The 25166-nt window shown below is 46.3% G+C and overlaps 1 protein-coding gene across 1 annotated transcript; it reads right to left on the bottom strand.

Moving 5' to 3' along the window:
* Positions 1–698: 698 nt before the first annotated feature.
* On the bottom strand, positions 699–24961 carry ccnd2a (cyclin D2, a). The gene is made up of 5 exons (XM_071914933.2): positions 24565–24961; positions 22953–23168; positions 19060–19219; positions 11406–11554; positions 699–5184 (listed from the first exon to the last, which is right to left on the bottom strand). The coding sequence occupies exons 1-5, from the start codon at positions 24757–24759 to the stop codon at positions 5011–5013; spliced, it is 894 nt and encodes a 297-aa protein (XP_071771034.1). The 5' UTR covers positions 24760–24961; the 3' UTR covers positions 699–5010.
* Between the last annotated feature and the right edge of the window lie 205 nt (positions 24962–25166).

Here is a 25166-nt window from a genome sequence, read left to right as displayed (position 1 = left end):
CAATTAAAAATCAAAGATTTATCAAACAGTTGTGTTCTTTCCTTTTCAATATAATGGTGTGCTACCTGTCTAATGAAAGCAATAAAGCCTGGAGGCCCTGCTCCACATCATGCCTAACAACGCCTCTTAGCTGCTCTGAAATCAGCATTGAGCAGGGCCTCACACCTTACTGCTTAATAATTATGATCTAACTTAGAACAGCAAGGTTGGTTAATGATAGAGGATCATTTCCCAAATAATAACATCTAAGGAACATTGTGCCGACTTTATTTCTTTTTTTTTTTTAGCTTAACCTGTCATAGATCAGATAATATAATGTATGAAGTTTTTTTTATTTTTTATACAGATCTTCTTGCCTCTTTCGCTTGATTTAGCCTTCTAAGATGTTCCCCAGCCCAGACAGGACTATTGGGAGCTTAGTATCCCTCTGATTGTTTTTTGTTGTACACTTCTGCATGGTGTGTTTATAACTGGTCTTCCTCATATCTTGACCAGAGGAAAACGTATTGTCCCATGTTCGTCATCGCTGCTTTGTGTAGCTTTCAGTAGTAGCATCACTGGCTATGTACACACACACACATACACCACATACAAATATGTGCACATGAACACACCCACACAAACTATTCTATTGATAATCAAACAATTCAAAACACAAATGAAAAGGAAAGCAGGCGTGGGAAATACCAGCGAACTGATATGGTGTCACACTCTTTAAAGCAGAAGTTTATTGAACAGAGGTTGTGCAACAGACATTGAGGTACATGATATGATTTATAGTGGAGGGGGGGAGGGGGGGGGGGGGCAACTAAAAGGGAAATCTGCGCCATTGAAACTTCCAGATATCAGGATATTTATGGTTGGTTGTGACAGGTGTAGGCCGACCCATTATTTTGTGGCAGTTACAATGGCACACACACAATATTTCAGACCAAAACGTATCTTTATCACATACAGAATCCATATCAACTGACATTCAGAGTGATTGTGGTGTATAAAGCAAGTACTGTACTTTGGCCATCATAGGAATGCTGTTTTCCCTCCCTCGCACAAAACAAGTCAGATGTAGCACCAACATGAACATATGAACATGCTTGAACTATCTACGGTATAAACACCCCAAGGAAGTGTTGCGATGTCGTCATGCCCCCCCTCCAATATAGGTTCAGTCCAGGTGGAAGCCTTGCATATTTCCTGTTTCTCATCTCACTGAGCAAGATGTTTCCCCCGCCAGAACAGTAGGAATAATCCACAATAAAGCGAATTTCTTTTTTTTTTCCCCCACTGTACCATTCTTCTCCATTCCAGGCTCCCTAACTGCAGAGGTATAGGTGATGGATTTGTTTTTGTTTTTTTTGTCCAGTAATCCTGAGGTATAGGAAATACCACTGATGCAGAATGTGACTGAAAAAGGAGAGCAAAATAGATAAAAAAAGGAGGGGAAAGGAGACATGCTATCTAAGCAAACTGTCAAACTGTACAAAGAACATTTCCAGTCGAATACTCATTTCATGTTCTTCTATCACCATCTACTTCGGTTTTCTGAATGTATCTCTTAAGCAGTAAAATAATTATATTATAATACAAATGTTTATAAAATAGCAGCACACTCAAGTGACACATCACAACTAGGTAATGTTATTTTGTTGTATATAAGAAATGAAACAAATTCATAGCTTTTAGCAGCGCAAAAAGACAACAATAACTCAATAAAAATATTGACACTTTTTTCTTGATGTCTTCACACCTCCTCCTCTGTCCTCTCTTCACTTTGGAATACAGTATCTCTAAATCTTAGAAAACTCTTTTGTGGGTCTGGTCACCCCGTAAAACATAACAAACACAAATTGAAAGGTGGTCTCAATACATAACACAGGCAACAGTAAATCGCAGGAAAGAAAAATCACAACTAGTATGTTCGGGAGAGAGCTTACATAAGGCAAAATTCAGGGGTCGTATCAATTGCTCAAAAGGGGGGGGATGTTTTGGCGTGAGTCATCAAATTGCCCAGTTTTATCAGTTAAGCTCCTCCAAGATGCTTCTCTGAAAACATTTCACTCACTAAAACATTAAATCCCCACATTTTTCTTCAGTCTGACATACGCACACTCAGCAAAGTCAACATACCCTCATGAAAACTCAAGCATAAGGCAACAACACCTTGCTGTGGCAACACCATGTGTCCAAAAAAACAAACAAACAAAAAAAACAAAAAAAATCATCTGTCTCTTGTTTTGCGCTGACGTCTGCCTGGCTTACGAAACCCCCTTGCCAATGATCTGATAGAAGCAGCAAAGCTCATAGGGGAGAGAGGTGTTGACTGACAGACAGCAGGCCTGAACTACACAACGTAGAACAGTTTGCAAACACAAGGCAGCGCCGTAAAAAAACTGACCGACCACGGCGACGATCAGTTAAGGTGGTTTTGAACAAAGGCTCTGGTCTATCTTAACAGTTAAAACCTCATTGCCCTCTGAGGAACATGTGCAAATATTAGATGTTACGACCACCGTTTCTTTGTCGCTCGTTGCCTGCGTGACGTTTCGTCGCTGTGATGCAGATCAAAATGGAAAGAAAAAAATTCAAGTAAAACAAATATTTCATTTCTTGATGACCGAAAGAAAATAAAACAAAGACAAAAATCCATCGATCAGTGAACTTTGTATGTAGGCGTTTTTGCAATTCATATTGGCATTTTTGTATTTGTTCAAATTACATGAAAAGGTCAGACTCCCCTTAAACTTGCACTTTATTTGAATCGGAATGTTTTTTTTTTTTCTCGATGGGAATGTCCTCTCATCATAAGTTGCGATAAGCCTCTTAGTTTGACTCCTGCTTGACAAGGGTACGTCTGACGATTGGGAAACCAGCCCTACAAAGTAAACCAAAGAAAAGGCTAACAAGGAAATAGAACACATCCATTCATCTCCAATCCCCACCCACCGTATTTCATTTCATTTGTCTCTTGGGGAGCATGTTTTCAAAGTGCTTTGCCATTGAAATCATATAGGGGAGCTGAAACAACCCTATGTGGGACTCCAGATGCATTGATAGTATATTATCTTCCTGTAACTCCTCTAAAACCCCCCCGAAAAAATAAAAAAGTTCATCCTCAATCGATGATCTGGCAGCGTACAGTCTTAGTTCCTCGTTTATTTTCCGTTTACTTGGAAACCCAGAACTTTTCTTTTTTTTTTTTCACTTAGCCGTGTCACTGTAGACCTCCGTTACGAGAAATTACTGTCGATTCAATCCAGCCAAATATGCAGATATCAAAGTTTTAACGTGAGGCCTTTGGGCGTCTTTTGTTCGGTATCTTCCAGCCACTGGCCGTACATCATCCCCGTCTCCTACACAGCAGCAAGCTCCTGCACCTCTACCAGCCCCCCTGCCCTGCCCTACCGTCCCGTGCCCTCCACAGCTCCACAGTGCCTTCCTAGTTGCTGTCCCTCTCTCTTCCTTATTCTCTCCGCACCACACCCTGCTCCCTCGCCGCTAACACAGAGGAGTCAAAGTCCTCCAGACTTTAAAAAAAAAGCCTCAACTCTCTTCAAGACATCGTCCTTTCCTCTGTTTTCACATGTGCCATACGTGGCTGTACGTGTGAAAGTGTGACCATTAACTCCTCTGTCCAGACTCAAAGCAGCCTAAAACACCTTTCACAACTAAGGAAACACCATATAGTAACAATGTGAAAAATGAAGTATCTGGTAATATTTAATTGATAGAATGGCAGTGATCAACAAACACCTAAAATGACCTCTGAGTTTGAGGTGAAACACCTCAGGAAAAATGCTCTTGGAAAGATGAGGGGCTCCAAGTGATGCCCCCCCTCACTCATATCCTCTCTCTCTCTCTAACTAGTTTTCTTTCTCACTCATAGTCCATGCACATGAGTTTATTGTTGGCCAACAACGAACCATGAGACATTGTTAACGCATGAAGGCAGTGACATAGCGTAGATGCCCTGTTAAAATGACGGACATAGTATCTGTAGCCTCGGCTTGCTCCATAGTCTTTTAATATCGAACCGCAAGTCTTTGACATGACTCGAATGTTTGCTCAAGTGCCTCACGCCTTAGAACGCACACTGCTGATATAGATACAGGATCACATATAGCAGTCACATACACATACAGACACACACGCACACGCGCACACACACACACACACACACACACACACAGGCATGCATGCAAACAGGCCCACACACATGCACATACAAACACAGACACACACTAACAAGCAGCCTGACAAAAGGAGCTTATTGATCTCGACTACTCGGAATTCCAAAATATGTTCAATAATAATAATATTAATAATAATAATAATAATCCTGTCTCTTCCCTGGAATTGGGACCCACTAGCTCTCAGCATTATGTTCTCAATGCCTCCTCTCCGTCGCGTCTCCGACACACAGCAGAGACGTGGAGAGGACCTTCTCACGGTCTGAGGAGCTCCGACAAGTGTCCTCTCTTAGACCAGCCAAAAACATAATAGTGATAATACTAAGAAAAAAACAAAACAGAGAAAAAAAAAACGGTAGCCCCACTGTGATCCCATATATGCAATTTTCAAATGGTTTCCCCATTTCTAGGTTTAAAAGCCTCATTATCAAGCTATGGTTAAGATATAACTTAATGATCATACTGTACAATCAAGAGCAGAATGCAAAATATGATTGGCTTCCCTTCTGTATATCCAAGGCACCACAGAGCTTCTCCTCGTATCAAATTCATCGCTTTTTTAGAGTAGAACATCGTAGAACATCTATTTTTTTTCTGTCTAAGATAGCTTTGATTTCATGATACATGGGCACGTGTTTTTGTATGGAAAAATAGAAATCTACAAAAACTAGCAAGCATTTTTTTTCTCTTTCTCTCAAGGGCTTGTTTGTTTTTAAAATGTTTTTTTGTTGTTTTGTCGTTTTTTTTTCTTCTTTCAAAAAAATAGAGATTTTTTTGATGTTGCTTTTTTTTAAAATCCTGCGCAACGCCGCCCCCTGGTGGTTCACAAGTTGACGTCGCGGACATCTGTCGGGGTGGAGGACTGGTCCAGCTCGTCCAGGCCTTTGCCGCCGGAGCCTCGCTGCGTCTGCTGCTGCTGCTGCTGCTGCTGCCGGCCCTCGCGCAGGCTGCTCACCAACACACGCTCAATCTGCTCCTGGCACTCTTTGAGAACGTCCTGCAACGCAGCAAGAGAGAAAGCACAGGCTGTCAAAAAATATATCCGTCTCAAATGAGTCATTTAAGCTGCTAATGGGAGGGAGAGATCAGTTCTCTTGGTTCCAATTCAAATCAATCAGAATGTTCTTGAACCTTGAAGTGTCTTCTTTTTTATACTAGTGGAGTGATCTGCTTTATTCTGCCTTGTTTCTAGAAAACTGATGCAACAAGTAAAACTGTACCAGCAACAAGTGGGAGTATCTCATCCCACTGGCTGATTATTCACTTGTTTTTAAGAAAATAAGATTTTCAGACTCATGACACAAAATGTTTTTAAGATTTAGAATCTTGTGTCCGCATGACTTCTTTGGCAAATCCAAGACTTTCAGCGCACAAGCCAAAGCAAATATGAGTTTCTCACAGGTGAGTAGAAAAACAGCCGCTGTCACAGTTACTTATCTGCTCGATATTTCATATGGCTAGAAGGCTGTTCGGCTTGTCCTTAATCACACAGTTCGGACTGAATCGGACAAGTTGCTCTCCCCCTGTGGGGAAATTGCCCTTCACAGCTATCATCAGAAGTGACAAGAGAGATAGGGAAAACTGTAGTGAATATACGGGAAACGGGGGTCTGTGGTGCGGCGGCGCAGGGGCCCCTGGGCAGGAGAGGCCAGGGGTTTTGAATGACCGCTACCCTCCCAGCAGCTCCACACACTGCCAAGCCTGAGCACAGACAAGGAGCAGACCCAAGCATTACATCAGCCCACCAGGGTTGTGCACTGAACACCACCCCTATAGTGTTCACGCACACACACACACACACCCATACATACACACACATTACTCCCTCCCCCCCATCCAAACCACCCACCTATCCCACCTCCGCCATTCCAAAAACACACACAAAACCCAAACAGAAGTAGCCTTGACAACGGCGGGTGAAAACACAGGTAGTACTAAAGCTATGTTAATTACATCCACCTCCTGTGGGAACACAAAGGTGGTGCTTTTTTAACGAGAGCCAGTCTGTGTGCCTGCCTGCCTGCAGGGGATCCATCTGAGACCCGGCCGGCTCGCCTTTCACCATCAAAGGCTGCCGCGGCAATCCGAGAATCCTCCCGGGAGAGGAGCCTCTCAACAGCGCCGAGCCCTCATATCCTTCCCTGATGGAGGGTTGACAGAGGGGACAGCGCCGCGAAGGCATAGGGAGCGACTAACCGGGAAGGGGAGAGAAGCGGGGAGTTCCTAAAGGGAGGAGTGTGGGTGGTAAAAAAGAGGATCGAAGACAGGGGGTGAAACAGTAACAAAAAACCCCAATATGTTGCTTCTGTGTGGTGAGGAGCGGCGATGACAGTCATTCAAGATCTTGAGGAAGTAAAACCAGACTGCTGCCATAGTACAAGCCATGTGATATGTTCATATAAGGTAGGCTCCCATCATCCAGAGTGCAGAGATAACACTGCTCTCTGGTGGTGCAATGCTGCAACACACCTGAAGCCGAGTCCTTTGCCCTCGCACGCACACACACGCATAACGCCCGGACTTAAGCACCAGGCGTCTGTGGGAAAAATGACTGAGAGCGCCCCATGGCTGGAGGGTTGGGTGAATGTATACTGCTTGTGGAGAGGGGAAACATTCTTTAGAAATTTACAGCTAATTTAAACCTGATGGGCCACAGTTTGAGCCTGTGTTATAGCTTCTGGGGGCTGCTGGGCCTCGGTGAAATGAGAACAGAGACCTCACTCACATGGGAATTGCTCCTCAGGAGCTGCACACGGCTGAGTAACAAAAGGTCACAGTGTCAAAGGTCAAGCAGCAAGACACATTACAGGGTGGAACATGCACTACGTCCTCAAAGGTAAATTATACGAATTTCTGACTGACAACGACCTCTACTGTTAAAACTAACTGGCAATTTGTTGAAATTCTACACTTGTGGCTGTTATGGCTAACTTGTTTACTGAATGAAAGCTCTTGTAAAGAAGGCTGAGAAACCCCTTACATCACAGGACCATTGACAAAATAATTCATAACATGAGCCTAGAGGGTGTTTTGCTGATATCTGCAGTCTGCCTGAAGTAATTCCTGCCTTGACATCTATATCTCTTTAAGAGCTCCAACATCTACAAATGATTACTTCTAGTGAGTTTTGTTTTGGTCTAAATCCATGACGATCGATGTGATGCTGGGGAGGTTGGACTGCTCCGGGCCGGGTGCCTCTGGGAGAACGTTTCCCCCGGCAACGGGTCTGACGTGGAGGAAACCCGAGCGGCGTCTGTCGCTTTAATCTCCTCCAGAGGTTGGCCACTAACACGAGCGTGCGCACACAGACGCATACGCACACACACACACGACATCTTCCCACCAACATGTGCCCCATTAGTCATAAAATCTCAATTCCTGTGAGAAAATTAAGTAAAGCACAGAACATGTAAAGGAACTGCCTGTGTCCTACCGCAAGAATGCAGGCCTTTACTTCTTAAAAGACATTCTGCCCCCCCTCCTCTCTCTCTGCTGCTCTTTATAGCGGCAGTTCGGATCCCATGCCAAGCCCCATGGGCTTTATTCGAGAAACTTTAATGACTTCAATGTGTGACTACTGGAAACACCAATACTGTTTTCAGAGAGGCAAGTATCCAAGGTACTTGGATACTGAGGGGGGCCAACAGCACCGAATAAGCCGGGCGATGGGAGGTAGTGCTACGCTGCAGCATCTTGTTGTCGCAGCCTCAGCCCCCGAAAACACATGACCACCTCCGACCCTCCCTCGTCGTTACAACCCTCCCTCTGCCCCACCTCAAACATCCATCATATTGCAACAAACTGGCTTTCTGACGAATCGAGGCATGCGGATTATCCCTGGGCGGCCTTTGTGACATCACAGCCGGCGGTAGGGGGAAGTCGTGCAGACAGACAAAACCAAAAGGAAGAAATGTGTGAAGCCATGGAATGTATTTTAACTGCTGACTGTACCACACAAGACAGTGTTTGCTACTCTGGGAGGACTTGGTGGTCAGACAGCTGAAACAAACACACACAGGCAGAGGCACACAGACACACACATACACACACACACACACACACACACACACACACACACACACAGATCTTAGGGAATCTTAAAAAATGTATCCTGAGGCTGAGGCTGGAAATAAGTAGTCACCACATGACCTAAATTTGCACAAGCAACAATAGAAAATGTGACCTTTCTCTTTCTTTCGCCTGTGTGCTGAAACATCACAAGCAGTGACGCCACAGGCTATATTAATGGGGAAATTATCCTTCCCAATAAATGCAATATTGTTGAATGTATTCTGGCTCAAACACATTACTGGTGAATCCCCCTTCACAAAAAACACTTTCAACCATCTTATAACTTCAGCGTTGGTCAGAGGCTGACGAAAGAGTGGAATGAAAGGAGGAAGAGAGGGAGGGACGGGGAAATGTGTTTCCGGTGTCTTGGTGTGTGACCCTGACGGAAAAAAAGATGAATGAGAGAGTGAGTGTGGACGAGTGCCAGAGGATGAAAACTAGGAACTGGTGGTCTTACCCCTTGCATCTCTCTAACCTCTCTTCCTGTTTTACTCCCGCTCTTCCCAAGAATAAAAGGAAGTTGTCCACATTTGACCTGAATGCAACACCGTCATCCTCAACTGTATTATTTTTATTAGAGCAACACTCTACCCTTGCAACAGATTCCACAACGTCTACATTTTTTTCCGGAGAAGTACACGTGCCAGCATACTTACTGTCACTACAGATGACCCGTACAGTTTAAAGGAATCACAACTGATCTCGCTCCCTCTCCAAACTCAACACTTTCACACAGTTTTCATTCTTTCTCTCTGCCAATCCCTTTGCCCATCATGGCTCGGCTCCCTGGCACGCAGACTCGTCTGCTGTCCCCAACCGGGAGCCCCACTGGGCCACACCAGGTGTGTGTGAGGCTGTACACACATTCCTCCCGGCGGCCCGAGATGGTGACTTGGCCCTATCACATTTCCACTGGAAAACCACAGCTTCTGGATACCACAGATGCCAGCGGGGTGCCAGGGGGGTGGCGTTGGCCATGATGCTGTTGGCAGCGGCAGCTGCAGAGGCTGGCGAAAGTTGCTTTGCCTTCATATTTTGCCTGGCTGTTTGGCCGGCGAGCTACGAGAAGCCCCAGGTCTCGCTGCCCTACATCTCTACATCTCGCCAAGCCTGCACACCCCCGGCCAAAACCAAATATGTCGTGTGTACACTTTTACACTCTGCTTCATACCACCAGACTGATGACTGCAGTCAAACAGATAATTGAGGGTGAGGGTGGCTTATGGGAAAGGAAGGTAGGGTAAGTGTTAAAGCGGCACAGCCAGCAATGACCAATTCCTCTTTCTTAGTGTGTGAAAGCTCGTCTGCTCAACAGTGACAAACAGGGTGAGCAGCGTTTAAGCAACCTCTTAACACGGATAGTCGTCATGAGAATTTTGTGTGAAGCTTTTCATTTGAAGTTGCATCACAAGTGGTGCACAAGTCTGGTGTGAGTTGTGCGCTAAAGTAACTTTTAACACAAAAAATATCCTCTCCTTGATTATTTTTGGCTGGCTGCTTAGCGTTTCATACTAAAGCCCCTCATACATGTTGAATCAGGAGGGGTGCCCTCTGCTTTGCCTCCTGTGTTTTCTGAGAGCCATGGCTTGTCTGAATCCAGGAATGTGAGGAGTTGATCATGGAGAGATGGAGCGACTTAATTCCCTCAAGTCTAAGACCTCGCTGCCTAGACACACTGAGGCCCTGTGCTGCTGAGGCCAGCTATTTGTTTTTCCTCCGCTGCTGAGCGAGACTTCACACGCCTCGCACCAGAGGGAGCCATGCTTTCCAGCAGTGATGCATTATGGGCCATAGGAGGAGAGGAGAGAGGGCTGACTGTCGCAAGGGAGGCGTGACACCCCCTCGGTGTCCTTTTCACACTTCAACAGCTTTCTTGTACCTCCTCCTTCACCTCCTTTTGGGACAGCTACAACAGAATTTAACATACCAGGCTTGAGGCCCGGGATCAGTGTCATGCCCTCAGATCTGCTCCCTGTGCAGCGTGCACACATCGGCTCACGCGCTCATGTTTGAATTACCACAGCTATTACTAACCAATAGGCTTTCTCATCAGCGTCTCTCGACCTCGCTCTCCTCGCCCCGTACCCTCCGCGGCTTTGCCCACCGACTCGCCGCTCGAAACTGAACCCCTCTCCCTTCTCCGTGATGAAAGCCAGGCATCTCAGAGTCGGCGGAGGCCCTGCCTGTGTTTGGACTGAACTCCACGCTGCCGCACCGCTCACTGTACCCGGAGAGCCACACAACGGCCTGGCCAGCATTCCTGTCAGCGACAGAGCAGCTATACGCTCTCAGCTCGGCTGGATTAAGAGGCTTCTTTATACGAAGGGGCCGGACCGGAGCGTGTTGGTGGGAGAGGGAAAGAAACCTGCTGCGGGCTTCGAGGTCAAAGTCCAGTAAAGTGTATGACACAGGAGACTAGACAGAGACTGATGTGGTGAGCTTAGATAGTACTTGGATATTAAACCTGATGAACCTGATAAGCATGTGTTGGCAGTAAAAGCCCTGATCAGAGTTGGTGGGAAATCGTGTGACAGGGAAGGAGGCAAATCTGAGTGTGACATTTCAACTACTTTCCGCTGCATACACACTGGGCTCAACACAGATGTGGCATTTCTAAACTTTGGACATAAATAAGAGGGAATTTCTTGCCAGAGGCAAAGTCAGCATAGTTGCAAAGGAGCCTTTGGGAGAAAAACTTTTGCATTTGCTTGTTTTCAGAGTGACAGACATATTCTAAAACTGTGTACTTCAGTGGTAATCAGACGCTGAGTTAATTGTGATGCTTCCCTGGAGAGGGATACTGGCTGATGAGATCAAAAACTTCCAATGCTTGCAGCAGCTGTTTCAGAGTTGAATCAGAGCTTCACTGTAATCACCGTACTTAGATAAATACCAGTGAACACCAAACTGATTAGAAATAGCTATTAAGCCTGCCTGGTAGAGATACTTTACTCCTCCTCATGTAAATATTACTCAGAAAAACATCCTCCCAAATTTTTCCAGACAGGAATATCAAGCTATATCCTGGGACCACATTGGAAATCTTTTTAAAGTCAATTTATGTTTTAGAAAAAAAAAAAAACGCCTGACCAAACCAAGCTGCATTGAGTATTCTGGACGTCACAGCGGAGTATAAAACAAACTCACCACTTCTGTGTTTGTGATTTTGGCCAGCAGGTCTGTCAGACTGTCGCCCCACTGTGACTGGTCGGCTGAATCCAGCTGTAGGCCGCAGATCGCCGCCCCCACACTTCCTGTGGCGATCATGGAGGGAGGGTACATGACGAATTTGAAATCTGTTAGAGGAAGAAACACTTCAGTGAGTATCTGGTCTCTTCGAAGCTATTGTTTTTTAAATGATATAATATCCCATCTGGTAAGGGATGACATCACATTTACTGTTGTCTGAAAGTCAGGGGCTCAAATCTTACGCTCAGTTTATCAACTCCAATGACCGAAACAGTTGATTTACCACAGGATGCTGTATTCAGCTGGTGAAGTTTCTGAATTGCACTGTTCAATTCAGATGCTCCACAAAAGGGGTACAGATACGTCCCTCCCAGAGACAATATGATTTGGTAATCTAGCAGTCAGCTAATAAATAATCCCTCTATTGCGCTGGGTCTGAACGCAGCGCTCACTAATGACCAGAGGCCTGGATAATGAGGGTTCACTTGGCTTGTAAAGGAGCTGAAAAGCAACCACCCCCACCCGCTCCCCACCCCACCCCCGTCCCCCTTTCCCCCAGCCCGGCCCCTTTTCTTCCATCTCCTGAGTAAATCGTGTGCTCGCTGAAAAAAGCCCCATAGCGCTTGGAAAGGGAGGAATAAAGAGGCTCAGTGCCTCTGCCAATGCTCACTGCTGTAGGTCCTTTTTCCACGTGTGGTCACAGGCGTGCGTCTCAAAGACCAATAACCTTGTTAGCTCCCCTCACTGTCATTCATAATGCAAATGAGACAGCTTGTGAACGGGCCAGAAGCCCGAAAAGGCAAGGCGACTGGCATAGAGGGAGAGAGAGAGAGAGAGAGTGAGAGAGAGAGAGAGAGCAAGGGAGACGGACAGAGAGGGAGGGAGAGAGAGAGAGAGAGAGAGAGAGTTCTTCTCTTCACAAACAGAGACACACACACAAATACACATACACACTCACACTCACTCACTCCTTTCTCTATTCTCTCTTTATGTCTTGCTCAACTTCTACCTTTCTTTTTTGGACAACACATGGCCTCCTTAGATGGGGCCAGTGAATGGCACACATGCCCCAGTCTTTGTTGCTACAACAGGCAGCGGTTTGCATTGGCGGCCCTCCTATCTTTTAGCATATTAATAGAGTGGCGGGCCTGCGAGAAGGAAGGCAGAAGAGTGTGACTCCATTGTCCAGAGTCATCACCTCATTTCACCCAATTGAGAGACACAGCATCCATCCCCTCTCTGCTGATACCAATTCAGTCAGACAGGCTGGACAAAGAGTAGCTAGAGGGGGGGGGGCAGGGGGTGGACGGGGGGGGGGGGAGATGAAGAAGGAGGGATGGATGGTATGGCGACAAGGCAACAAGGAGAAAAAAGGGGAAGGTGGTGGGCGTGGTGGGGAGAGGAGAGGGGGTAGACAACACCGCTCTGCTGCACATCGCTCTCAAGTCTGTGTCCAGACCCTTGTGAGGTTTTGGAAGAAGAAAAGAGTCGCCCTCCAGCGACCCTCGCCACCCCCTTCCTCCCCCCCACAAGTATGCCTCTGTTCCTGGGCCACCTATGGGCTGGAGGAGTGGGCAGTGGGGGCATAGAAACAGCCTGCGCATTAACATATTGCCATATTCAATTGCAAAGCAAACTGCGTGCGATGGCTCTGAAGGAGATTTTTCTTCCTTCTTTTTTTTTTTTTTATCCGGAATCAAAGAGGTAGGCCCTTTGATAGCTGTAAAGGCAGCCCCTCACTGCCTTTTTAACATGCACAGCCAGGCGCTTTCTCATCTTGTGGGCTCAGTGTTGACAAATAAATGAACTTATTATACACCCCTGTGTTAGCCGCTGGGCCTCTGCCAAGGGGCGATTTATTAAAGGCTACCTCGAGCCAAGAGGAAAGAGCACACAAAGCCCCTCGGCATTACATCACTGCTGTAAGAGCGCAGCTTTCTATAGAGGGGAAAAAGGACAAAGGCATACACGGATTTACTGTACGTGTGCAGTGAGCGCAGAGTGACAGGCAAGGAGGCAGACACCTCAGAGACACAGACAGGGAACAATGCACCGATGCGTGCATGCCTTAACACACATAGACGCAGACGCACGGACGGAGAGACCGACACACACACCGACACCCACACACACAGCACAGACTTAGGTTTGTGGGAGAGCTGAGTGGCGGGCAGTGGGCAGCAAGCTGATTTTTCGCACTCAAGACAAGACAGGTCTGTAGCAGAACAAGGACGCGCGCGTGCAGCCGATGCGGGCTGACACTCCGGCCTGGTGGCTGCTGCGTGTGGGGGGAAGAATGGCCGTATTTTAGGAGGCCCTCATTGATATTCATGTTGAGGATAAACAGTGTATGTAGCTGAGTGGGGACGCCTGCGATGGAAAGCTCCCTGTGAGCAGCGGCTGGCTGGCCTGGCCTGCACGCCTCTCACCCCCTTCAATGGCCCTTTCTCCTCCCTACGCCCCCTCTCCTCCATTCCTCCGTGTTTCTACCCCCTGAAACTTCATCCTCAGGCCTCTGGTCACACAGTCTGCTGCCCTACATGGCCCACTCCTCCTGGGTGGCTGCGATGCACAGTATGCACATTAAACTTGTAAATTAATTAAAGTTGGAAAGTTGAACAACAGCCAAAAAAGAAAGAAGAAAAAAAAAAAAACCCAAACGCTCTCTTGCTCTCTCTCTCTTTCCAGTGCTATAAATCAGGGTCTTGTATTCTATACATGTAGAGCTTATTGACTTTGTTTATTAAAGGGGTAGCGTTACGAGGACCCGGGCCTGTTGACTGATTAAGGTCAAACACAAACATCATTTTGGGATTGGCATGACAGTATGTTTCACCACTAATGGAGTAGGGCCTGGGAGTCAAAACAAGGTTTGTAGAGAGCTACTCAGACGGTACACCTAGCGTAGCTCCTTGAGAGGCACAAACAACAACTCCACAACTGGGGCTAAGGAGATCTTCCACACATGACACGGGGAGGAATCCCTTATTGAGAAAACAATAATTTGATATTGCTATCTGTCATATCCCATTCGACTTCTTGTTCCGGACGGTCACTCTGGAGACAAACAAACAACAAAACTTGGGAGAGTTTGAGTCACGCAGTGTGCTGAAATTGAGATTTCACCTCATCTGCCAGAAAGCAGGATTCCTCCTTAATTGTAGCATCCTGTGACAACTTTCTTCAGTCTTGCACCATCATCTCCACTGTCACAGCTGCAGCCTCGAGGCTCGGGCAACGGCAGCATAGAGGAGCATACAGGTTTGGACCGGATCCAGTGAGGGGAGCATAAAAGTCCACTTTTCTCCAAATTGGAAGAGCATGAATTGGTAATTTTGTTATTTATGTCCTGTTGGAATACTCATCTCACTTTGTACGCATCCATGGCAAACTTTAATCTCTCTCTCTCTCTGTCTCTCTCTCTGTTGTTGTCTTCTTGGACAGAATTCAGGGCTGATATGATTTGAATAAACAGCGCAGGAGGAGTAGTTGAAGCCTCTTTACCCAGAAAGACCAGCTGCGCTTGCAGAGGGAAAGGAATGGAATGAAAGAAAGAGAGAGAGAGGGAGAAAGAGAAAAAGAGAGAGAGACAGAGAGTGAGAGAGAGGCTCTGGTGTCATGAGAACAACATTCAGGTCAAACTACGGAGCCTCCGTACCCCAGTGAGCTGCCACTAACATTTGCTTTACTTCAAACCACAAATGTTAGTCTTTGTGGTTAACATGACCTCAGAGGTAAACTTCCAAGCATAAAAAAAGATTCTGATTTCTGAAGCTTTGCAGGGACAACTGCAACATCCGAACCATAAATTTCTTTCTTTCTCTCTCTCTGGCCTTTCTGGTGTGACTCAGCTGGCCACAGTATTTATAGTGTGGTGCTGATTACACCAGTGAGGTGAGGAGGGGAGCTCAGGACATGCCACTCGATGATTCACTCTGTGTATCACATTCCTGGGCGCATACTGTCAGGAAACTTCCTCCTGCTTCAGCCGTGGACGAGGCAGCCGGACCGGACATGATTCCCAACATCAGTGGAGCGTGTGGAGCGAGACGATAATTTGTTGGAGGAGGTGGCTAATTTGTTGGGGTTCTGACTCATCAAACATGAAGGAGTTTTTAGTGTAAACAAACACAAGTAAAGACCATCTCATTGACCACATCTGAGATGAATCATTCTTCTCTAGAGTGGGTTGGGCCTGGAGGGGATTCTTCATACAACAGCAACTTGGAAAGGAAGCTGGGAGGCGCATTCCAGCCAGCCTCAGGACCGCTAAGTCTCCATAGCTAAAAGGAGAGCGGGATTATGGATCATTTTAGAATGTTTGGTCGGTCCTCTGTTGCATAAAAAATAAACAGGCATGTTTCAATTTGCCTACTTCTCTTCCTGTATGGGCTATAGGCCTCCGGGATTCAGGTACACAGCTTGGAGAGCTGTGTGGGATCTTGAAAGGCAAACTCCAAAATCTGTCAGGGTGTAACGACAGCTTTGGAATGCTTGATTGGTCCTTTGTGCATATATTCATTGCTTTGAAATAAAATTGAAATACTTTGGGCGAATTTTGTCCCCATCCTTCTGCGCTCCAGCACTTCGTCCACGCGGAATCTTGATTTGCTCTCATGTCTTGTAGCAGATCGACATGATGTCCTCCAGGACAATTGACTCTCTCTTGGACAACACTTTGTTGGCCATGTTCCAGGCTTTCCTTTTGACCAACTCCTATGACCATTGTCACCATTCCATGCATACCATTACAGCAAGAGCTATTGGAGTCGGTATAAAAAAAACTACACCATAATCCCTGCCAATATGGCGAGAAGACGGAGCTCAATAACAGCAGCAGACAGGTTGGGGTGCATCTGTCTGCCCCATGCACCCCCTCCATTCTCCCACTTTACCTCAATTGAATAAGAATAGAAGAGGAAACTAGGAGTGCTTGGTGTCTGTGTGTAGGAATGGAGGTTCATAATCTCCCTTAATGAGCTTGTTTCTGGGCTATTATCCGGCGGTCTGCCTGAGGGAAACGCTGGTGTTTCCTATCAAGTGGCCCTGCAGCGCTGACCCTCGCATGGCTCTGCATATGAAATGTAGGGGCCAGGCCTTTTGTCTCCTTTCTCCCAGCCTCTAGCTGAGCCCCCAAGCCATTTGCATAGTCCTGAATGGGCCAGCCAATGTTATTAATTAATACAGAGCCAGCCTGCGCCACCTGACAAAATCCCACCGAGTGGCCCGAACGGAACTGTTTCATCAAAAGAGAGGAGCCATTAGAAATGAGAGGCCTTTTTCTCCACTTTCTCCTCGTCTCTCTCTCTCTTTCTTGTTCCCTCGAAAACAGAAAGCCCCGGTTTTTATGCACGTTTTCTTTTTCAATATAGGGGTAGCAGCGGTGGGAGTGGTGCTGGGTTGAATGTGATTGTATGAAATAGGAAGGCCACAGGTGACCTGTTGTCAACTGTCTTGCAAATGTAAATCCTCCTGAGAGATCTCCTCCTCCTCCTCCTCCTGCTCTGGCTTTACCTTCTCAGCTCTGCTCAGAGGACGTCTCAAGGAGGATTCTCACCAGATAACCCGAGATTTACGGCTGGGAACGTTCCACAAATGGGGTTTCGAATTCCCAGAGATCTTCAGATGCACCAAATTGTTGACTCACTCTCGCTCTCTCCACTCTCTTTCTCTGTCTTGCCCTTGCTCTCTGTTTGCCTGGATACAAGTCTGAGGAGAGCATACACAGATAAATGGCCTGTTGCTAATCCAGAGCTATCTCCAGAAAGCCTCTCCTAAAACACAAAATGTCAGGAGGACGACTCCAGGAGGCTCGTAAATTTATTTCCACTGCCTCATTGAAGCAATTAAGGACAAAGTGCATGCTGAGTCTTTCACAATGTTGCTTTGGGAATAGGTCCGATCACTGACACGCTGTCATTCCTCACATTAATCCATTGGCACAAAATAGGGGGTGAGAGAGAGAGAGAGAGAGAGAGAGAGAGGGAGACAGAGAGGAGGAAGAAAAGAGACATTTCTATGAATATTTTTTCACCGTGACGTGTGCTGTTCCACTTGGAAACCATGAACCTATTCTCACCCTATAATATCCATTGCACAATCAGTACAGGGGATTCCATCACTTTATGTTTTAAATACCTGTCACCCTCCCTTGTATCTATTCATCTAGCTATACACACACTCCTTTAAATGATCTCAGCACAAGCAGTTGTTTCCCATGAGGGGGTGTAGTCAGCATTCCTGTTTGCGGCCAGTAATGTGTAGAGAACGAAGCTGGTTGTGGTGGTGGTGGTGGTGGTGGTGGTGGGGGGGTGGGGGGTGGGGTGGGGGAGTGGGGGGGTAGGGTTGTCGCTTGGAAAGTGGGAAAGAAAGGAGTGCCATCCTAGGGAGAGCAACCAGGCCAACCAGCCCGCTGCTGGAGGTCTGGAGCTGTACGGATCTCCCTTCCATGGTGTTGGGAATACGGTGAAGTTTCCCAAAGATGTGAATTGAGCAATCTCCCCCACAAATGTTAAGATTAGGACTGGTGGAGGTGCAACCCTCTTGTTGCTCCCCCTGCCTCCTTTGTGGCTTTGAACCTGGAGTTGGAGGTGCCACAAACAGGAGGAACCTGCCCCACAGAGACTCCCAACATGGGAAAGTTATCATGCCCTCCAGCGGTAGGGCGGGGAGGCGTGAGAAGAAAGGGGGGGCGAGAGGGAGGGAAGGAAAGCGGGTGGGGAAAGAGATATGAAAACATGACATGCCTCAGAATTTTGGCAGGGCAAAAACAATACACTCCTCCGACTCCCTCGAACTCCCCTTTCCCCTCCTGCGTCTCCTCCTCCTCCTCGTTCTCTCCGCGTCTTGGGATCATGTTAGCGGCTCCCTGTCCCTCCCACGACTCGCTGGATGTTTGATCTTGCGGGAACAATTCACCTCGAGAGCAGAGAGACAATGGCCTGCCTGCCTCCGCCCCTGTCCGTTCCTCTCCTCGACCCTGTGCGACATGGGAATGCCCCTCAACTAGGCAGGCTCTCCTTTGAAGTGTTACTGGATGCTCTGGAAGCCACTGATACGCCTCTAAAACACGACCACATACCAGCCCGGGAGAAGACAGATGATGGACGTTAGACCTGAGAGTCTAATGCCGAAATGTCTTCCGTGACACATGTTTTTCTAAGGCCGAATATTTTCACATGGAGGTAATGCGTCTCACTTAAGTTACAGCGCGCCATGACTGGCCCGCGATGCGCCTCTGAACGGAGTTGTTCCCGCATGTCACTGTTATTCAGAGAAGAGGTTTTGATTTGGTGCTGAAAGAAGAAGGTGCAGATGAGGATATTTTGCAACACACGCAACTATGTTGACGCAAGCCATTATCGCCTGGTTTGACTTGGCAGCTGATCCATGATTACTGTCACTTGCAAAACTAACACCAAAAAAAGGGACTGATATGATATCAGGATGATATCGCACTTTTGGATCCATTTTCCCAATGACACCTAGTCAAAACAGAGACATTTCTTCTTTGTTGCATCACGTTTCACTGTGTTACGGTGAAAAATCAGTTAGGAAGTTTATGACATAATTTCCTAAACATCGTGTGACATCGCCTCTCGTTGCGTCCTACCTGTGGCGCAGAGGGCAATGAAGGTCTGGACATGTTTGCGTATAAGTGCGAGCTTATCCTCGGGTAGAGGCAGCTTCCTCACGATGTGCTCGATGAAGTCGTTGGGAGTGACCGCCGCCAGGTTCCACTTCAACTTCCCCAACACCACCAGCTCCCATTCCTAGTGAGAGAGAGAGAGAGAGAGAGAGAGAGAGGGAGAGAGAGAGAGAGAGAGAGAGAGAGAGAGAGGGAGAGGGAGAGAGAGAGAGACAGATCGAGAGTCAGAGATAACTGAAATTGAGAAAGACTAAGACAATGAATAGGTGAGAAAAAGTGAGAGCACGTGTGTATTGTAAGTTTACACTTGACTACAACACACTCCCTTGCAGTTGTGCAGCCAGTTACACAACACTGCAGCGCAGAGTGTGTGAGTGCCTCAGTGGGCCCCTGGCCCTGGCCCTGTACAGCGCTGAGGGCGGGGAGGTAGAGCAGAGACAGATTGTTATTACGTTAGTCTCTGCTTGGCCAGGCTTGGGACAGAGAAACAGCAGCGCCACCAACCCAGGTGACCTCACAACACTGCCTCCCTCCCTGTCTGTCTGGCATCTGGGGACTTTCCTAAAGAGGCCCACCAGAGGTTCTACTGTGTGTGTGTGTGTGTGTGTGTGTGTATGTGTGCGTGTGTGTGATGAGGAAGGATAGTAAGGCTAGCGCTTAGGCATGATGCAGAAAATGGCAATGAATTGGTCATGTGTTTCACCTTTTCTCATCTATCATGTCATGTTATTTGTGACACATTTTGAACACTAAACACTGTATATTTTATATATGATACAGATGACTATTATCAAAGTTATTACTATTTCATAAGCAAAGTTTTAAGAAAACTAAAAAAAAGAAATTCTATAATTTGCCTTTATATCATTGTGTAAGAGGGGTGTCACTTTTCAAATAATGGAGAACTTATTTCCTACCAAAACCCTTCCCCTGTATGTTGCAATATGTTATAAGATTATTTTCTTCCTTTCATCTTGTGATGATAAGAACACTGTGCAAGTTTTGCTGCCAGCTCTGTTAAAGCCCTTGGGTGCTTATCAATAAATTCAACCTCGTCTGAATAAACCCTCTTTGCCCATGCTATGCTAGGCCTATATAATATTACCCAAATGCCAAGTGCCAGATAATGCTAAAGCAATGCCAAGAGTTCATTTTACATACATACTTTTTTTTTGCATGGCGTCTGGCACACAGAAAACACAACCTTGGGCAGTGTTTGACGTGAACATCGTTAAAGGATAGGCTTTGAATCGAACATTACTCAACACCTTTCCTCGCTATAAAAGGCAGATCCACCAGAATCAACTGCTCGGAGCTTCGCAATCCATTTTTAATGTGGATCTCTGGGCAATATGTGATGGCACATGCTATAGCGTAGCTCAGAAGTGTGTGTGTATGTATGTGTGTGTGGGCGGGCGGGGGGACACAAGGTGTGGCGTCCTCTTTGAGTGTATTGTTGCTTTCGCTTCCTAGAGGAGGAGGTGATTAACGGAAGAGTTGGTGACTAATTTGGGAAGAATTACGTGGTTTGGTTCAGGACTGTTTGGTCGAAGACTGTAGCCTTGTGACTGGGACCTATGATGCTGCTGATTTTCCCCTTCAGAGAGAGAGGACCACATGGACTCAGTCATGAGACGATCCAACATGGCCGCCATTAACCCCACTCCCAGGCTGCATTTGTCTAATCAAAGTGGCCTTTTTCAGCCTGGTCTCAACTTTTCCTTGGTCTCACTGATGCCAGAGACAAGGCACAAGGGGACAAAGGGTTTTCAATAAGGCCATATGCCCACAATTTCTCATATTTGAGGAAATGAAAAAAAAATCTCTTCTAAATGAAAGGTGAAATGCATCTTCTTCCTCTGGAGTAGGGACTTGTATGGAAAGTTTTAAACAATATTTCTCTGTGATATGCAATACAGGTAAGACAGATGGCTCTCTCCACTGAAAAAATGTTATGTCAATGCTAAACATCAACTAATATCAATCAGTGATTTGATCATATGCAGTCATTCACGCTCAGCAGTGGCCGCCGAGCGTGACCCGTCTCCTGTTTCAACATGGCTGCCCCCTGCTCCATCAGCAGACGGAAGGCTACAGCGAGAGCCGTGACAGCCTTGCAACACTATAGCTCTGTGCTGACAGGGTGGCAGGCAGGCACCCACTTCCTTCTGCTAGCTAGAGCCTTCCTCCGGTCACACCTTCTTTGTAACATTTGCGGTTCCCTTTACAAGAAGTTGTTACCAAAGATGAGGACAAAAAAAACGATCACATGCCCTGAGCAGCTGATCTCTGTTTCCTGTATCTGCATGTCAGCCAAAATACTGCCTTATACAGAAAGGCTGAGCGGAGGCCTCAGCAAGCCAGTTCAAGGACTGAGAGCTTCACAGTGAACATGAAGGTAGGACGGACTCAGTTTTCCTGCACTAATTACTGTTTTAGACCGGTCCACCCAAGGCTAATCTGCCATTACCCCAAAACAACAACAGCACTGTAATGCACTTTCCATTTACCGGTCGAACCTACAGTATCTGCAGTCGTATTAAGACTGTCGCAGCTGATCGTCGAAGCCTTCACTGAAGAGAGGGCATTTAAGTCTGTCACTTGTTTTCACTAGAACGTCTCAGCTGCACGATCACAATCAGATCCGCCTATATTCACCGGTCACAATACGTCTTACATGTGCACACACAGGGTACATTCAGCCGACATGCCGTTTCCAAGCCGCTTGCATGTTTATGATTCACAAGCAGAAATAGGCTACATTCCAGAAAATTCTCCGAAACCCAAAAAAAAAAAAAAAAAAAAAAGCCAAGAGCAGATCGGCAGCAACATGAATACACTGTAGCAATCAGCTGCGCGGGCAGCGCCGCCAGTCAGGCAGGGAGGCAGGCCTAGAACCATCAGCCACGTCTGAATCATAATATGTGGCCTCTTTCACAACATGGGTGGGATTGGCTGTTGTTTACTGAGGAATGTTTATGTAGCGCCACAGAGCAGTGGGGAAATACTTATCTGATGTGAAACTGAGTTAATTAATTGGCCTACGCTGGTGAAGGCAGCTGGCATTATCAGGCCAACCGGGCCTTATCAACAGCCTGAATAGGACACAGAGGGATGGCAGATTTGTCCAGAAATGTCATACATTGCTGTTAATACTCCATAACTATATCCCAGCTGTATCAATCATGTTCATTATTTTGACTATAGGCTACATTCATACTCTGAAAATGTCTGAGGGATAAACAGAAATAGTACTATATGACGTAATGTGACAATGTATGCATCCATGGTTATCTTTGGATGAAAGCTACTGTAAAAGGCAAACTTGAATTTCTCTCTCTCTCTGTGTCTCTCTCTCTCTCTGACAGGAACAGAATCAAAACTTTGGCTGGAGTTCAAGCTGACCTCGTTGCTCTGTGCAAATATCTGCCACTAGATGGCGATGCAGACCATTACACATACTGTAAAGCCCAGAGGGTCTTTTACAGTAAAGAGGGAGAGAGAGAGAGTCCTTGTGGGACAATACACTCTGGGGCTTTCGGTTTCCATGCACCTTTGATGACGGCGCAGTCCAAAGTGACGGACGGGACGACAGTTTGAGTGAAATGAATACAGGCTGTATTTCACTGTGATGGTCTGATGTGTGAATGATTAAAATGAGCATATTTTGAGTGAAAGAATACCCCAAACAAATGAAATAAAGCCATGTGTTTCCAAAGTTGAACCTGCTGTAGGAAGATGCCAAAATAAGGCACGCAGCCATGCTTTGCCCTATACAGTGTGTGACCCCAGCATGAATCCACAGAGATGCCACTGTGAATTATTTTGAGAATAGTGTTGAACCAACTGTTGCTTACCAGCAGCTCTTGTGGTCTGATGGAGTTATCTGTGTAGATGCAGAGCTTCTCTGCAGTTAATGGACGAGTCTCTTTCAATTTGGATGCAAGAAACATGCACACCGCTCCCAGCAGCTGCAGGTGACACTTTTTGGTGGGCGCCACGGCTAAAAACCTGTCTAAGTAGTTCATGGCCAAGGGAAAAACTTCTTCCTCGCACTTCTGCTCCTCACAAACCTGCAGAAGGAGACAGCAGACAATGCAACAAGGTTCAGCATTTGGAATCAATAACCCACTCCTTAGTGGCCTGATTTATTTCCCAGCACTTGAAATGTATATAAAACTTTTATGAAATAACGAAACAGAAGAGTAATCACGTAAAGAGCACATATAAATTCAATGACACACATAGTTGGGGCCTGGCCAAGAATTTGAGCCCAACCCTAATCGGTTGCGACATCATAAATTAATTCGAAATAGATTATTTTACAAAGTTTGAAAAAGGTCTCAGGCACATACTGTCAATAGAGTCGCATTCCTGCAGTTCATTCACTAAGAAATGAATTCAAGTCACAATCACCCGAGCCAAAAAAACACCCGGACAGCACAGCACACGGAAACACACTTTTTTTCATTCGTCATATTTTCATAAAATAATTAAAAATATAAATAAATTGTCTACGCCGATTTTCTTCGCATCATAATGTTCACGGACGCCTTCCACATCATACCCGACAATTCATATCCAAATCTATGCACGGTAAATATGAATAAAATGTCAAATTAAAACACCAGTAGCAAGAGGTTGGTTGGGAGTGCGTCACCGCCGAGCCGATATATTTATTTCAAAAATTAATTAAAAATCTGCTCTGGGTCGGACCCCGGCGATCTTTACATGATAATAAAGCTCAAAGGGTCGGGATTGTTTTCAGACCGATGTTGACCAAAAATATTTGACCGGGTGTCAAAAATCGAACATAATTCCAGAGCGAGGCAGTGCGACGGGGGGAAGACCGGAGGGACAGATAAGGCCCTCGCCCCTTCCGACATTTAAAATATATCTGTAAAATGTTCGCAACGTCTTTCACAGTCATTTCTATATTCGGTGTACAACCCAGACCCTCCTCTGTCATTTCCGATAGGTTTTAACCGCTGTTATTGCGTTTGTGACACTGTAAAGTCGTCTGGAAAAGCACAAGCGCTCCTGTAAAAACCAACATGGCGATAGAACAGCGCAGGGCAGCATTGCATTGGGGAGTGCATACGTGTGCATGGAAATATTCAGGCTATCTAAAATAATAACATTAAAAAATCCACGGGCAGCTTTGACGGACACCGAGTGTGGCAGACAAAAGAAATTCTCCGCTGTCACAGCTATCACGACGTGTGATTTCTGAAACCGATGTCGTTCGTGCCTGGACTCAAAAAAAAAATTATACAAAGAAATTACAGAAAACGACACATTTGGTTATTATGGGGAATAGCCGGTCGGTAATGCGAGCTACAAGCCTTATCTACGCTCGCAAAAATTGCAAACAGCGCTCAGTGAAAGAGTCATGAAACAAATCGGGAGTCTTTAAAGTCGAGCACGGAAATAATAAGGCTTGTCAGCACTCGGTGTTTCGGTACGAACCTCCAACATCCAAGTGGCGACCATCCTCCTCATAAACGGCTGAATATCTTTCTGGACGATCTTGAAATAGGAATATTGGGGCAGAAACCTCTCCTCTATGGTCAACAAGCTCTGTAGGACTCTGTCATCGCACAGGAGGTTCGGATCGGGACGAGCTCGTATGATGGTGTCCATTTCGAGGCAGAGCAGCTCCATGGTGCTGGTGGCTTCACTTGTGTAAAAAAGTGGGGTTTCTCTCTTGGAAACGCGATAACAGTGTTGTAGAGCAAAAATGCAAAGGGATAGAAAGGAAAGTCTTTTGGAGGCATAAAAAGTGAGACTGCAGGGGCTCCCTAAGAGTAGTCCTGCCTCTCCTTGTTGAGAACTTTTTCCTCTCTCCCCACAGTGCGCCTCTACTTTCATCCGCCTGGCCAGATCAGGCGCATTTCAAGCCTGCCCTGCCTGCGCAACTGACGCAATTCACTTCATTACCTCTAGACCAGACGCAACACGCTGCAGTCCCTGTCCCTCTTTCTCCTCTCCTGACATGCAAGACAACTTTTATCACACTCGTATCATTTCCACATCTACAAGGCTGCAGATGTGACTTACACACACATTCA

This window comes from Centroberyx gerrardi, chromosome 4 (genome assembly GCF_048128805.1).
Source record: "Centroberyx gerrardi isolate f3 chromosome 4, fCenGer3.hap1.cur.20231027, whole genome shotgun sequence".
NCBI classification, from domain to species: Eukaryota; Metazoa; Chordata; class Actinopteri; order Beryciformes; family Berycidae; genus Centroberyx; species Centroberyx gerrardi.
The sequence above is the reverse complement of the archived record's forward strand: the minus strand, read 5'-3'. Positions and strand labels throughout refer to the sequence as shown.

Bases quoted from the DNA above. Each gene is read 5' to 3' on its own strand.
- ccnd2a (XM_071914933.2), bottom strand. From the start codon at position 24,759: ATGGAGCTGCTCTGCCTCGAAATGGACACCATCATACGAGCTCGTCCC. The intron at 19,220-22,952 runs GTAAGCAACAGT...CTCTCTCACTAG, and splicing joins TCAGACCACAAGAGCTGCTG to GAATGGGAGCTGGTGGTGTT. The intron at 11,555-19,059 runs GTAGGACGCAAC...TTCCTCTAACAG, and splicing joins CATTGCCCTCTGCGCCACAG to ATTTCAAATTCGTCATGTAC.